At 42.7% G+C, this 14,173-nt stretch overlaps 1 protein-coding gene across 1 annotated transcript in view; it reads right to left on the bottom strand.

Moving 5' to 3' along the window:
- Positions 1–3,660: 3,660 nt before the first annotated feature.
- LOC147107297 (cilia- and flagella-associated protein 47-like) overlaps positions 3,661–14,173 on the bottom strand; it is a 797,073-nt gene continuing 786,560 nt past the window's right edge. Inside the window, exon 65 of the mRNA XM_086006182.1 lies at positions 3,661–4,505. Coding sequence (XP_085862308.1) covers positions 4,281–4,505 — 225 coding nt within the window. The 3' untranslated portion in view covers positions 3,661–4,280. The remainder of the gene's footprint in view (positions 4,506–14,173) is intronic.

Genomic DNA, 14,173 nt, shown 5'->3' on the forward strand with positions numbered 1-14,173 from the left:
TTGTGTTCTCCCAGAACCCAGGAATTTCAGGCCTGTAGTTGGTATGATTATTTCTTTGTAGCAATATTTATGACTAAATAGTGTTGCAGTAATGGTTCCAATTCTATTGCACCATTTTAAAATGTAACACATAACAGTAAACTTCTAAATGCAACATTACATAGGAATTTAAAAAGCACACAGCCAAATATCCATGGTGCCAGCACTGGAGCAAATCAAGGATTTGCAGAACAAGTGCCATATTTTATTCTGTTCAATTAATTCTTTAAAAAAATATATAGCTGCGAAGACAGAAGGTTATAATGCTGGTGGAAAGTACTAATACAGGTCATTCTTAGTGTTTTTACAACACACCACATCTGAAAGCGGACAATCTATAAACACTCCACCACAGGACACCCTTGGCACTAATGCAAGTACATCAGGGGTTAGTCGCAGATACAGGTGGCAAGATGATTTTCTCTGTAGCTACCCAGCAATGGAATTGGAGAGCAAATAATAGACATCAACAACCAACATACATAAGTGCATGACAGAAGGGATCCCATTATTTATGATGAAGTATATGTGATGAAGGAATATTCATGGTAGCATCGAAAGGCCAATTATTCATGGAGTGGAAATCTGGCGCTGTGGTGAAAGAGCAACAAAAGGAAGTTTGAAGGAAAAAATTAGCTGAAGTAATCTGTATTATTTACTAATGGCAATGATTATAGCTGTTTGTGATGTACAGGTCATTGAGGCAGCAGGGAAGGAGAAGGATGAATCATCTTTATAATGGGTTGTATAATCCTTTAATGTAAAGACCACTTGCAGAAATACCAACTGAGAGCTGGTATTCGAGCAAAGCAAAAGCTGAAAGGTATAAACTAAAATATAAATAGTACAGATATTTCTGCCCCTACAATGTAAGGAGTCCAGTAGAACCTTTTCCCTATTTATTATAAAAGACAACAGCCTAGAAATTCCAGCTGCACAATGTGCACTGGGACATCTGCCGCACATCAATGCTCACTGTGACAGTGTCCAAATCCAGGGGATGGTGTCATCTACATATTGGAGGTAGGCAACTGTAGCAGTACCAGTCCTACTGGAGCTCCCACTCCATGGACCTAGCAGGAGTTCAGAGCAGCACAAATGGACAAAGGGATTAATTAAGAAAGGGAAAATAGAATATGAGAGTAAGCTAGCCAGGAACATAAAAACTGACTGTTAAAGCTTTTATAGATATGTGAAGAGAAAAAGATTGGTGAAGTCAAGCATAGGTCCCTTACAGTCAGAATCAGGGGAATTTATAATGGGAAACAAGGAAATGGCAGACCAACTAAATACATACTTTGGTTCTGTCTTCACAAAGGAGGACACAAATAACCTCCCAGAGATGCCGGGGAACATAGGGTCTGATGAAAGAGAGGAACTGAAAGAAATCAGTATTTGTAGGAAAATGGTGTTAGGAAAATTGATGGGACTGAAGGCCGATAAATCCCCAGGGCCTGATGGTCTACATCCCAGGGTACTTAAGGAAGTGGCCCTAGAGATAGTGGATGCATTACTGGTCATCTTCCAGAACTCGATAGACTCTGGAACGGTACCCATGGATTGGAGGGTAGCTAATGTTACCCCACTATTCAAAAAAGGTGGTAGAGAAAAAGCGGGGAATTATAGACCGGTAAGCCTGACATTGGTAGTGGGGAAAATGCTAGAGTCTATTATAAAAGATGTAATAGCAGAGCACTTGGAAAGCAGTGACAGGATTGGACAAAGTCAACATGGATTTACAAAAGGTAAATCATGCTTGACTAATCTACTGGAATTTTTTGAGGATGTAACTGGTAAAATAGATAAGGGAGAACCAGTGGATGTGGTGTATTTGGACTTTCAGAAGGCTTTCGATAAGGTCCCACATAAGAGATTAGCATGCAAAATTAAGGCACATGGGATTGGGGGCAAGGTAGTGACTTGGATAGAGAACTGGTTGGCGGACAGAAAGCAAAGAGTTGGAATAAACGGGTCATTTTCCGAGTGGCAGGCAGTGACTAGTGGGGTACCGCAAGGATCGGTCCTAGGACCCCAGCTGTTCACAATATATATTAATGATCTGGATGAGGAAATTGGATGTAATATCTCCAAATTTGCAGATGACACAAAGCTAGGTGGGAGGGTAAGCTGCGAGGAGGATGTCGGGAAACTCCAGTACGATTTGGACAGGTTGGGTGATTGGGCAGAAACATGGCAAATGCACTATAATGTGGATAAATGTGAGGTTATCCACTTTGGTGGCAAAAACAGGAAGGCAGATTATTATTTGAATGACAATAGATTGGGAAAAGGGGAAGTGCAAAGAGACCTGGGTGTCCTTGTGCACCAGTCGCTGAAGGTAAGCATGCAGGTGCAGCAGGCGGTTAAGAAGGCAGATGGTATGTTGGCCTTCGTAGCAAGAGGGTTCGAGTACAGGAACAAGGATGTCTTGCTACAGTTGTACAGGGCCTTGGTGAGACCGCACCTTGAGTATTGTGTGCAGTTTTGGTCACCTTACCTGAGGAAAGACGTTCTTGCCATGGAGGGAGTGCAGCGAAGATTCACCAGGCTGATACCTGGGATGGCAGGAATGACGTATGAGGAGAGATTGTGTCAATTGGGCTTATACTCACTGGAGTTTAGAAGATTGAGAGGAGATCTCATCAAAACCTATAAAATTCTGTCAGGTCTGGACAGACTAGACGCAGGAAGGATGTTTTTGATGGCCGGGCAGTCCAGAACCAGGGGTCATAGTCTAAGGATAAGGGGTAAGCCATTTAGGACTGAAATGAGGAGGAATTTCTTCACCCAGAGAGTGGTGGACCTGTGGAATTCTTTGCCACAGAGGGTGGTGGAGGCCAGTTCATTAAATATATTCAAGAAAGAGTTGGATATATTTCTTGAGGCTAAAGGGATCAAGGGATATGGGGAAAAGGCAGGGACAGGGTACTGAGTTTGGATGATCAGCCATGATCACATTGAATGGCGGAGCAGGCTCGAGGGGCCGAATGGCCTACTCCTGCTCCTATCTTCTATGTTTCTATGTTTCTTACTGTTTCATCAGGGATCCATAAGCTAGTCTCACCAAAGATGCAATGGCCTGCAAAGTTTCTTCTTGTTGCTAATTTTCCTGTGGGCCAATACAAATGGCAAGCTATCCCATGCAGAAAAATATTGCTATTATGATCTAGAATTGTGAGGAGGTTTGGCCATTTAGGTGGCCTAACTGGTGGGATATCAAAGGGAGTCTGAGGTCCTGCCAAATACATCCTTAAAAATAACATTGGAATGGAGTGGGGCAGGTAGAAGAAGTGCTCACTCTTCCTTTGTTAGACATCACCCTGGGACTGAGGAAGGACAGAAACACCAGTGTGAACGGGTTATGTCTTGAATTCCTTCCCCTCCACTGCGACAGCACCAGATCTCCATCGCATGAATGATTGGCCTTTCGATGCTAACATATAGATTTGGATGCTTATCTTTTTCTTTGCTCCCTATGTCGTTTTCCATAGGAGCTGACTTGAACTTAACCACTGGTACAGAGTAAAGGCTTTTCTTTTGCATAACAATTACACAAAAATATAGTAAGTATGCTAGCTAGTGTGAGGTGGATATAAAATAAAAGTCCCACTACAATTAAAATTGGTTTTAACTAAGTATATTTTGTGCATGGTTTAGTGATACAGCTGTAACATTCTATGATTCTAAGTGGAATTCCCCACTTTTCACGTTCATTTACATTTTTTGCTAACATTAATGAATAGAGGGAAATATACCATATCACCAAACATGGAATCAAGTACCGCCTGCTAACCGACTGACAAATAATTATTTCCTCTGGTCTTTTAATCAGAAGATGGACATCAATTATAACAAATGTTGCCAAAATGTATTGGTTTTGTAGATAAGCTAGTGTATATATTTTCAGAAAAACACACAAGTTGGATGGAATATTTGATTGATCAGATATGTTTTATATAAAAAATTGCAGGCACAGAGAGGAAGTGTTTTTTTAAAGCAAAATAGCTTGAATTGATAATAGTTACAATGAAAAGATTTATTGGAAAATACAATGTATTAGATATAGTAATGCAACAAGCACACACATTAGCATTAAGGAAAATGTGTCAATTTCTTCATCAAATCAGTTACGAATGATAGGCTTTTATTTGCACATACAGACAAAGCAATCTACATTCTTCTCAAATTTTAACTGACTTGCAAAATGAAAGCACAATGAAATGTAACTTTTTATTTCATATTTACTTTGTTCTACATGTTTTACTTATAGTGACTAGAGGAGCACCTTTAAGAGGAGAGGACACTGCAGTTGTTATCACCTTGAGGTTTTCACGGATGAAGTTACGTTGACGTACTACAACAGAATGCCTGAAGGCTGTAGAGATGGTTTTGCCACATTGAATGTTAGGAGGAATGTATTGAGGATCCAAACCATTGATCTCATACATCCATTGCATATCCACCGTCTATAAGCACAAGTAACAAGAGGTCAGGCAAAATTATTTCTGTGCTAGTTTCAATATAATACTATACATATAAAATGCGAATGATCCCACTCTGCTACTGTTAGGACAGGTCTCCCGTTTGCCCAATGGCCCCAACACTGACCCCATCAGAAATCCTGGGTCAGCTCATTAAATAATTGCCGGGTGGGACAAGGATGCAAGTCTTGCCAAGAATTGGACATTTATATGAGTGAAGATCGGCACTGATTTCTGATTCTTTATATCTCAACAAAATCTGGAAGATAGAAAAGGGCTGAAGAGATAGAGACAAAATAAATACCAGGACCGTCTGTATCTGGCATAGCCAGCAGAAATAGCCCAGTCTGTGATATACCCTATAATTTGCACTCATCGGTCAAGGTAAAGTCACATTGAGTTATACAGATAGTCTAGATGAAGATTTGACACTTGGTGATGCACAACATACAAGGAAGCCAGAGGATAAGGTATTGGAAGTGGAGAATCATGTTACTGAGTGGAAGCTAAGAAAATATCAACCTCTGACTATTAAGCATTCGGAACACGATCTCAGGGAACCTGCAGTATCAAGGAGAGCTCTTCATCAGTGCCTAAATCAGTTACGAATGATAGACCTTTATTTGCGCACACAGACAAAGCAATCCACATTTGTCACAAATTTTAACTGACTTGCAAAATGATAGCACAATGAAATGTAACATGCTGGAGAGAGTGACTGCTGCAGCAACATCTTCAAAAGTATCACATATCACAGAGTCCTACAGGCAAGTCACTACCTCCACCTTGCAGGTATAGAGTACTGGCCTTCAGGCCACTGGATGACCAAATGGAGAAATCTATGGCCTGTAATTTCCGATAGAAGGCATCTTGCGTGCGGATGTCTCCTATCGGGAAAAAATCTACGCCCTTACCTGAGGGCTCCCGAGGTCCGGACTCTTCCACTCCTGGGCCTCTCCTGGTGCACGCGCGCAGAGGCCCAGGTATCCCGGGGCACAGGCGGTTCGCAAACATCCCTGGGATCACGTGGGCCAGGTGAGCCAATGGGAGAAGGGAATCCCCCTCCATACTTTTGACAGGTAGATCTGTCAAAAGTATGAATGGGGATCACTGAAAAAAGACACTACATTAAATAATTTTTTTTTTAAATCACATTTTTAAAATGATTTTAAAATTACATTAAATTAAATATTTTAAACAAAAATTAAATATTTTGAAAAAAAAATTAAAGTTTTTTATGGGGCTAAAAATAAACTTACCTTTTTTAAAAGTATTTTTACATTATAAATGAGTGAAAAAAATTATATTTTTTTAAACTCATGCTGGTAAAAGCAAGCATAAGGCCTGCTTTTACCAGGCATAAGATTTTTAAGTGATTTCAGCGGGCGGAGGTTCTGCAGAAAGCAGAACTCTCCCCCCGCAGAGGTCCTTCTCCAGGTCAGGCGTGCAATCTGTCAAGAGAATTCTTGACAGATCGGAAGTGCCAGTTTTCAGCGCATGTGCTTCGCATGCCTGAAACCGGCACTTGCGAGGTCCCTACGGGTGTGTACACAGCTCACACACACCAGTAGGGATCGGAAATTATGGGCCTATATCTCTCGGATTCCAATATATCAAGGGCAGCATGTTGGAGAAATTGGAGGATATCTGGTATACTTTCTCAGGATCGAAGGGATATTTGTGATTCCATAAGGTCTGTTCTCCCACAGATCAGTGGCTAATAACATCCTGTCCCCATGTCTAGTAGGACAGTACTCCAAGGAGACGGCTTCTCTTTGGGACAACTACACAAGAGATCTCTCTGCTCAGTCCTCTCACTTGCCTTCACAGGTGGAAGAAAGTCAACAGACCAATGGCTGCAAAGAAGCCAAGCCTAAAGAAACAGCCTGTCACAGCTCCATCCTAGGATTCAGCAGCCTTGAGAGGAGGGCCATTGCTATCCCAAGAGGCTCACTGTCATGTAGAGCAGCAACCCTTATCCCAGGCCCTTATAAGAAGTTTGAGAATAGGCCAGAGGAAAATTAAAACTGTCACAAGGGAAGTGTGTGCTTGGGAATCGTAGTGATAGATTGTTCTGAAGCTCCAGAATCTTATGGAATTGTTAAGAGTGTGAGAGATAGTGATAATGTTCATGATTATTCAGAATGAAACAAAAATTGATATTGGAACAGAAAAGATGTTTGTAAACTTAGGACTTCTTTTAATAATTAATCTGTACCTTGAGGGGTTGAATGGAGAAATTCAATGGAGTTAACTTGCTTATAACAGAAGTAGAATGACAATAATAGGATTATTCATTACTGAAAATGTCCCAGGAAAGTCTGTCTTGCATCACGCTCCTGCTGCTGTCCGTGACCCTCCTGTGTCCTCTTTGTGCCCATGCTTCTCAGCCTTGGGGGGTCTGATTCTTACTTTTTATCATCTTTGGGAATTTCAGTCTCCAGGCTTTTCTGAAGAACAAAAGTATGGACCACACAGCAGACTCCACCACAATTCACCAAACAGTACTGGAGGTAACGATGAATCTTCCCTTCAGCATGCCTATTGCCTGTTTGATTTTAATCTGAGTGCAGACGTGAGCCGTCACTGAAGTGGTCCTTTTTAATGGTGTTAGCTGCCATGGTAGTACTGGGTAGCCCTCATCTCCAAGAAGCCAACCAGTGCCCTTAATTCTGTAATAGTGCAAAGCTGCTAGACTGCCAAAGGAGGAACAAATCATGGCTGCTGCCTGTATACTGGGCATTGACATGCAGAAAACTGTCCTTATCGTCGTACATTATTCGGACATTAAGGGAGTGAATTCCTTTCATTTTACATATGGTGTGTGTTATAAATTTCATCATCATGAAGAAACTACACATGAAATAACACCGGACGGCCAGCTGGTGGCGCCATCCAAGGAGTATAAATACTTGGGCGTGGGCCCAGCTTGCCCAGGGACATTTTGTAAGACAGGAACTAGTGAAGTACAACTAGACCTCCATGTTCTGAAACAAGTTGATTAAAGCCTTGCTTTATACTCAAACCAAGTGTGTAGTGAGTTTTATTACGTCAGTGTGGTTGACGGTAAGATCTCGTATGACTACAAGTGCAATCTATTGCTCACAGCACTCATAGAAACCCAGTGATCCGAATAACAATTAATGGCCTGCTTGCTCCTGCATCAAATGCAATGAACTAAGCTGTCTTGGAAAACAGATCATTAATTACTTGCCTTGTGCAAGAATATTGACTAACCTGGCAGAGGTCACATGCTGGCCCTTAGAATGATCAATTGGCTAGAAAATTAAGTGCTGTGGCCGTTTTCTGAGCCATAGTAAGCACTTTCCTGGTTCTTAAGGACGTTTACAGATCTCCATGTAGGATGGAGCAAACCTTTTCCATGGCTTATGGGCTGAACCTGATATATTTTTAAAAGATCTTGTGTGTCTGTGCACCCTGGTGTTTGGGTATCTGAGGGAGGATCTAGATCTCCTGCAGTGTTGCCTTATGAGTTTGGCCTGTCTGGTTGCCTGCTGATCCTCCTCCTCTTCCTCTAACATATATATCATAATAATAAAGAGGGGAATTCCCATTGGAAAACCCATTTTGCGGCTTTAGAGGATAATTAGAAATCTCCAAAAGAAAAACCAGACGCAAGGAAGAGCTTCAAGTGAAACTCAGAACCTCAGAGACAAAGTGCAAAAGGAATTTTTCAAAACTAGCAATCCAAAGTAAAGTTATGACCATCACTGTAACAGCTTTATGAAACAGAAGCAATTCACCTTTAAGGAGCCAACCAATGCCTACATCAGATACTTTACCGAGAAATGCTTGTTTTGTAGAGGCGTACATTATAAGGGTGTATTCTAGGGCAAAAATGATTGAAATTAGGACTGGTCATGTAACCCATTATTTGCATGGTTGCACTTATTGGAGGGTGGACGCTCCTTTCTCACACCTGGTACTATTTATGGTGGGGCTTAGGTGGGGTGGAAACCTGGTGGATCCAGGTTCCACCCCCAAATTTCGGACTCCCTCCCGACCAACCTGCTGGTTTCCTCCCACTCTTTTTATAGGAATTTCAGACTCTTATTTTGAAGCTGAGTAATGTTTCTGATCATAATTCAATTCAATTCAATTCAATTCAATTTTATTTGTCATATATGCAGCAAACGTGTGTACTGCACAATGAAATGTTGATTTTTACAAGTCCTCCCAACATTGGAATAAATATGGCATAGCAATGATAAAAATACTAATAGAAATACAGTAATAATAAATAAAACAACAGTAATAAATAATAATAAATTATTCGTTCATGAGTCTTATGGCCTGGGGGTAGAAGCTGTTTCAAAACCTGCTGGTACGAGACCGTATGCTTCGATATCTCTTACTGGACGGGAGCAGGGGAAAGAGGTTGTGGCTGGGGTGGCTCGCATCTTTGATGATTCTCAGGGCCTTCCCCCGGCACCTCTTGGGGTAGATATCCTGCACAGCAGGTAGTTTAATTCCTATAGTATTTATTGCATGAGTTATGTGAGGGAATTGTTTAATAAGTTGTGTGGATGGAAGCAGGAAGTTGTAAAGGGGCACAGACATGCTAATTGAGTGGGCAAAACTATGGCAGATGGAGTTCAATGTGGGGGAGTATGAGGTCATCCACTTTGGATCAGAGAAAGACACAGCAGAATATTTTCTTATTGGTGAGAGACTCGGAGCTGTGGAGGAGCAAAGGGATTTAGGGATCCATGTACACAAAGCACTAAATGTTAGTGCGCAGGTACAAAAAGTAATCTAAAAGGCTAATGGAATGTTGGCCTTTATTTCAAGTGGATTGGATTTAAAAAATGAGTAAGTGATGCTTTCATTGTACAGACTCGGTAAGACCCCATCTGAAGCAATGCATTCAGTTATGGGCAATGACTTTCAGGAAAGATACGTTGGCCTTGGAAAAGGTACAGCACAGATTCACCAGAATGATACCAGGGCTTAAAGGTTTAAGTTATGAAGGTTACATAAACGTGGCTTGTATTCCCTTGAATTTGTAAAGAAAGAACTTGCATTTATATAGTGCCTTTCACAACCTCATGACGTCCCAAAGAGCTTTACAGCTAATTAAGTACTTTTTGAAGTGTAGTCACTGTTGTAATGTAGCAAATGTGGCAGCCAATGTGTGCACAGCAAGGTCCCACAAACAGCAATGTGATAATGACCAGATAATCTGTTCTTAATGGTGGTGGTTGAGAGATAAATATTGGCCAGGTCACCGGGGAAAGCTCCCCTGCTCTCCCTTGTTGCACAATCTAATCGAGATGTTTAAAATAATAAAGGGATTTAATAAGTTAGATACAGGGCCGTGTCCCAGGCCCAACCACCTTCAGCTGCTTCAATGACCTTCCTTCCATCATAAGGTCAGAAGTGGGGATGTTCGCTGGCAAGTAACATTCGCGCCACACAAGTGCCAGGCAATGACTATCTCCGACAAGAGAGCTTCTAACCACTGCCCCTTGATATTCAACGGCAGTACCGTCGCTGAATTCCCCACCAACAACATCCTGGGGGTCACCATTGACTAGAAACTTAACTGGACCAGCCACATAAATACTCTGGCTACAAGAACAGGTCAGAGGCTGGGTATTCTGTGACTCCCAAAAGCCTTTCCACCATCTACAAGGCACAAGTCAGGAGTGTGATGGAATACTCTCCACTTGCCTGGATGAATGCAGCTCCAACAACAGTCAAGAAGTTCGACACCACCCAGGAAAAGCAGCCTGTTTGATTGGCACCCCATCCACCACCTTAAACATTCACTCCTTCCACCACCGGCGCACCATGGCTGCAGTGTGTACAATCTACAAGATGCACTGCAGCAACTCGCTAAGGCTTCTTCCACAGCACCTCCCAAACCCGCAACCACTACCACCTAGAAGGACAAGGGCAGCAGGCGCATGGGAACACCACCACCTCCAAGATCCCCTCCAAGCCACACACCATCCTGACTTGGAAATATATCACCATTCCTTCATCATCGTTGGGTCAAAATCCTGGAATTCCCTCCCTAACAGCACTATGGGAGTACCTTCACCACACGGACTGCAGCGGTTCAAGAAGGCAGCTCACCACCACCTTCTATAGGGCAATCAAGGATGGGCAATAAATGCTGGCCTTGCCAGCGACGCTCACATCCCAGGAATGAAAAAGAAATACAGAGAAACTATTTCCTCTGATGGGGGAATCCAGAACAAGAGGGTATAATTTTAAACTTAGAGCTAGGTCATTTAGGAGTGAAATCAAGAAGCAATTTTTCACACAAAGGGTAGTGGAAGTCTGGAACTTTCTCCCAAAAGGGTGTGCATGCTGGGTCAATTAAAATGTTCAAGACTCTGATTGATAGATTTTAAGTAGGTAAGCTTATCGAGGGATAGGCATCAAAGGTGGGTAAATGGAATTGAGGTACAGATCAGCTATTATCTAATTGAATGGTGGAACAGGCTCGAGGGTCTGAATAGCCTACTTCTGTTCCTATGTTCCTATATTACAGTACAGGAACAAGTAAATAATAGCATCTGTATAAACCTCCTGTAATATAAACTATTAGGCATTTACCGAAACATTTTTAATTCCCATCTGTTTGGTTTAAATTCTTCTTTGGTATATTTAACTATTAGATTTACAGAGGAAAGTCATTTGTGCTACTGAAATTACATTTTCATATTCTAAGTGATACTTGCAATGGCTGTACTTTGGCTCCACTTTGCGACTAACTGGAATGTGTTGATTACTGTATTCAGGTAGTGAGCTGACCTGTACTAATACTAGTCTGGGAGCACTTGTTAAAAATGATCCTGAATCTGCATTAATAACTATGGGTGAAACTCAGTACAGAGAGTCTGAAAATCTACTTGTAGCAAAATCAGGCTGAAACACATTAACTGTAATTGTACATTTTGGGTGAATTCTCATCATTATCAAAGAAATAAAATTGTAGTCCATTCTGATCTGCCCAAAGTCAAAATATTTCATGTACTCATCACATTTCCATTATATAGGAAGGAACTTGCATATCCTCAGGATGTCCCTAAGTACTTCCCAACTAACGAATTACCTTTTAAAGTGCAGTTACTGTTGTTATGTTATCCACGCATTGGTCCTCAGTGAGGAGCTTGCCTTTAATGACAGTATACTTTCTAGTTACTAGCATCATCCCATTAGTGAAGAGCCTGTCCCGATCTGCTCCAATCGCCAATACAGCAGTCAATTTGCTCACACAAAATGTCACAAACCACAAATGAGATGAATGACCAATTGATGTTTTAGAACATAAGAAGTAGGAGCAGGAATAGGCCATTTGGCCCCTCGAGCCTGCTCCGCCATTCAATAAGATCATGGCTGATCTTCTACCTCAACTCCACTTTCCTCCACTATCCCCATATCCCTTGATTCCTTTAATATCCAAAAATCTATCGATCTCTGTCTTGAACTCAACGACAGCCCTCTGGGGTAGAGAATTCCAAAGATTCACCACCCTCTGAGTGAAGAAATTTCTCCTCATCTCAGTCCTTAATGGCTGACCCCTTATCCTGAGACTGTGACCCTTGGTTCTAGACTCCCAGCCAGGGGGAACATCCTCCCTGCATCTACTCTGTCAAGCCCTGTAAGAATTTTGTATGTTTCAATGAGATCACCTCTTATTCTTCTAAACTCTAGAGAATATAGGCCTAGTCTACTCAATCTCCCCTCATAGGGAAATCCCCTCATCTCAGGAACCAGTCTGGTGAACCTTCGTTGCACTCCCTCTGTGGCAATTATATCCTTCCTTAGGTAAGAAGACCAAAACTGTACACAATACTCCAGGTGTGGTCTCACCAGGGCCCTATATAATTGCAGTAAGACGTCTTTACTCTTATACTCATGATGTTGGTTGAAGGAGGAAAGTGGCCAACACATCTTACTCTTCAAAGAGTGCCACGGGATCTCTTACAGCCACCTCAATAGGAGGAAGGACAGCAGTAATATTCCAACACTTCCCTCAGTACTGCACTGGAGTGTCAGCTGTAACTCTGTACTCAAATCCTGGAGCCGGGTTAGATCCTACACTCTCCTAACTCTGAGGCAAGAGTACTACTAACATAGCCAAACTGACACAGAGGCTGGAATTTTGTGGGTGGTCAGCGGGCGCGATTGGTGGCGGGTCTGGTGGGAAAGTGTTTTTTTTTCACAGCGGGTCAGGACCAATCTGTGAACCCGCTGCCACGCGCCTTTCCCAATGTCGGGTCTGTCAGCACTGAGCAGACCCGACACGCAGCAGCGGGGGACCCAATTCAGGTAATTAGTGGCTTATTTAGAGGCTCTTAAGAATGATTTTCAGCTTCCCATTTGCATTTGACCATGTCTGTCAAGCTGAGGCGGGAGGTCAGTGGCCATTGAATCAGCTGTTGAATTGGCAGCTTCAAATGTAAAGTAAAAGTTCCCACATTACAGAGATATCTTCCCTCAGCCACAAGCTCTTCCTCACTGCATTTCCACAAGTTTCCATCCAGTCTGACCTCATTACCACTCTCACTATTGACAGATCGCTTCTGTCATCTCTACTTCACCTGCCATCTATTCCATCAGCATGGGTACCCGTTATACTGTCTCACCTTGGTCCTCAGAATCCCACCACGATCAACCCCAACACCAGCAGCACCAGGCACACCAGCAGCACCAACAACATCAACCTTCTCCGCAATCAACTGATGTTGCACAGGACAGAGGGCATCAGCACCCGACCACATTGCTGCCCGGGAAGCCAGGGATGGCCTCACCATGGCCAGATTTACTTCACTTGTTGCTGTACACCCTGGCTGCCACATGATGCGCCAGGTTGGCACCACCCCACACCAACACCATAAAGCATCCCTACAATGTCCAAGCTATTCCTTTCACACTCATCACCATTGCAGGGGTTACTGTTATATCTCACCATTCACTGCAATTCACTAAGTCGCTTCCAAAGGTACACACAAATCTGTCCAAGAATGCAAAGTGTTGAAAATAAAGGTTTCAATGTTTGACACCACATTAACAGAAACTTCACACGAACATTGCATAAAACTCCCAAGTGCCTACCCTGTGTGTTGTTAGTTGGTATGATTGCACTAGGATGAGGATGAGTGTGAGGGGTGGCTAGTGAGATGGGGATGTAATAATGTAGATAGAGAGGGATGGGTGGAGGTCCAAGGTAAGTTGGTGTGAGTAAGGGTGTGCAGGAGTAGGGTAGGGAAGGCAGAGTGATGGGGATGTGATGAGTGGCATAGCAGGATGAGGTTGAGTGTGACTTTGTACTAAAGTTTTGTGGTCTACTGTGATCATTGAAATGTTTGCGCTACTGCATCCAGGTCCTCCTGACCACATCCCTGCTTGTGTCCTCCTGTGCAATGTGCAACCAGGCTGTGATGATCTCCTGGGGAGGTCTTTTCCACCCATGGGAAGGGAAGAGGACCTCCCTGTGTGCTGTGACTCCCTCCATAAGCATATGGTGGAGGGAGTCATGGGAGAGCCTGCGTGCATCCCTGTGCCTTTGTGCAGTTATTGTCAGTGTTTGCAGCACCTCAATGCTGTAAAACACTGACAGCACACATGACAAAATAAATTTGTACATGGTCTCTTTAAGGAAACCAGCTGATGAC

This window comes from Somniosus microcephalus, chromosome 14 (assembly GCF_052327205.1).
Source record: "Somniosus microcephalus isolate GS21.2 chromosome 14, FLI_Smic_1.0, whole genome shotgun sequence".
NCBI lineage: Eukaryota > Metazoa > Chordata > Chondrichthyes > Squaliformes > Somniosidae > Somniosus > Somniosus microcephalus.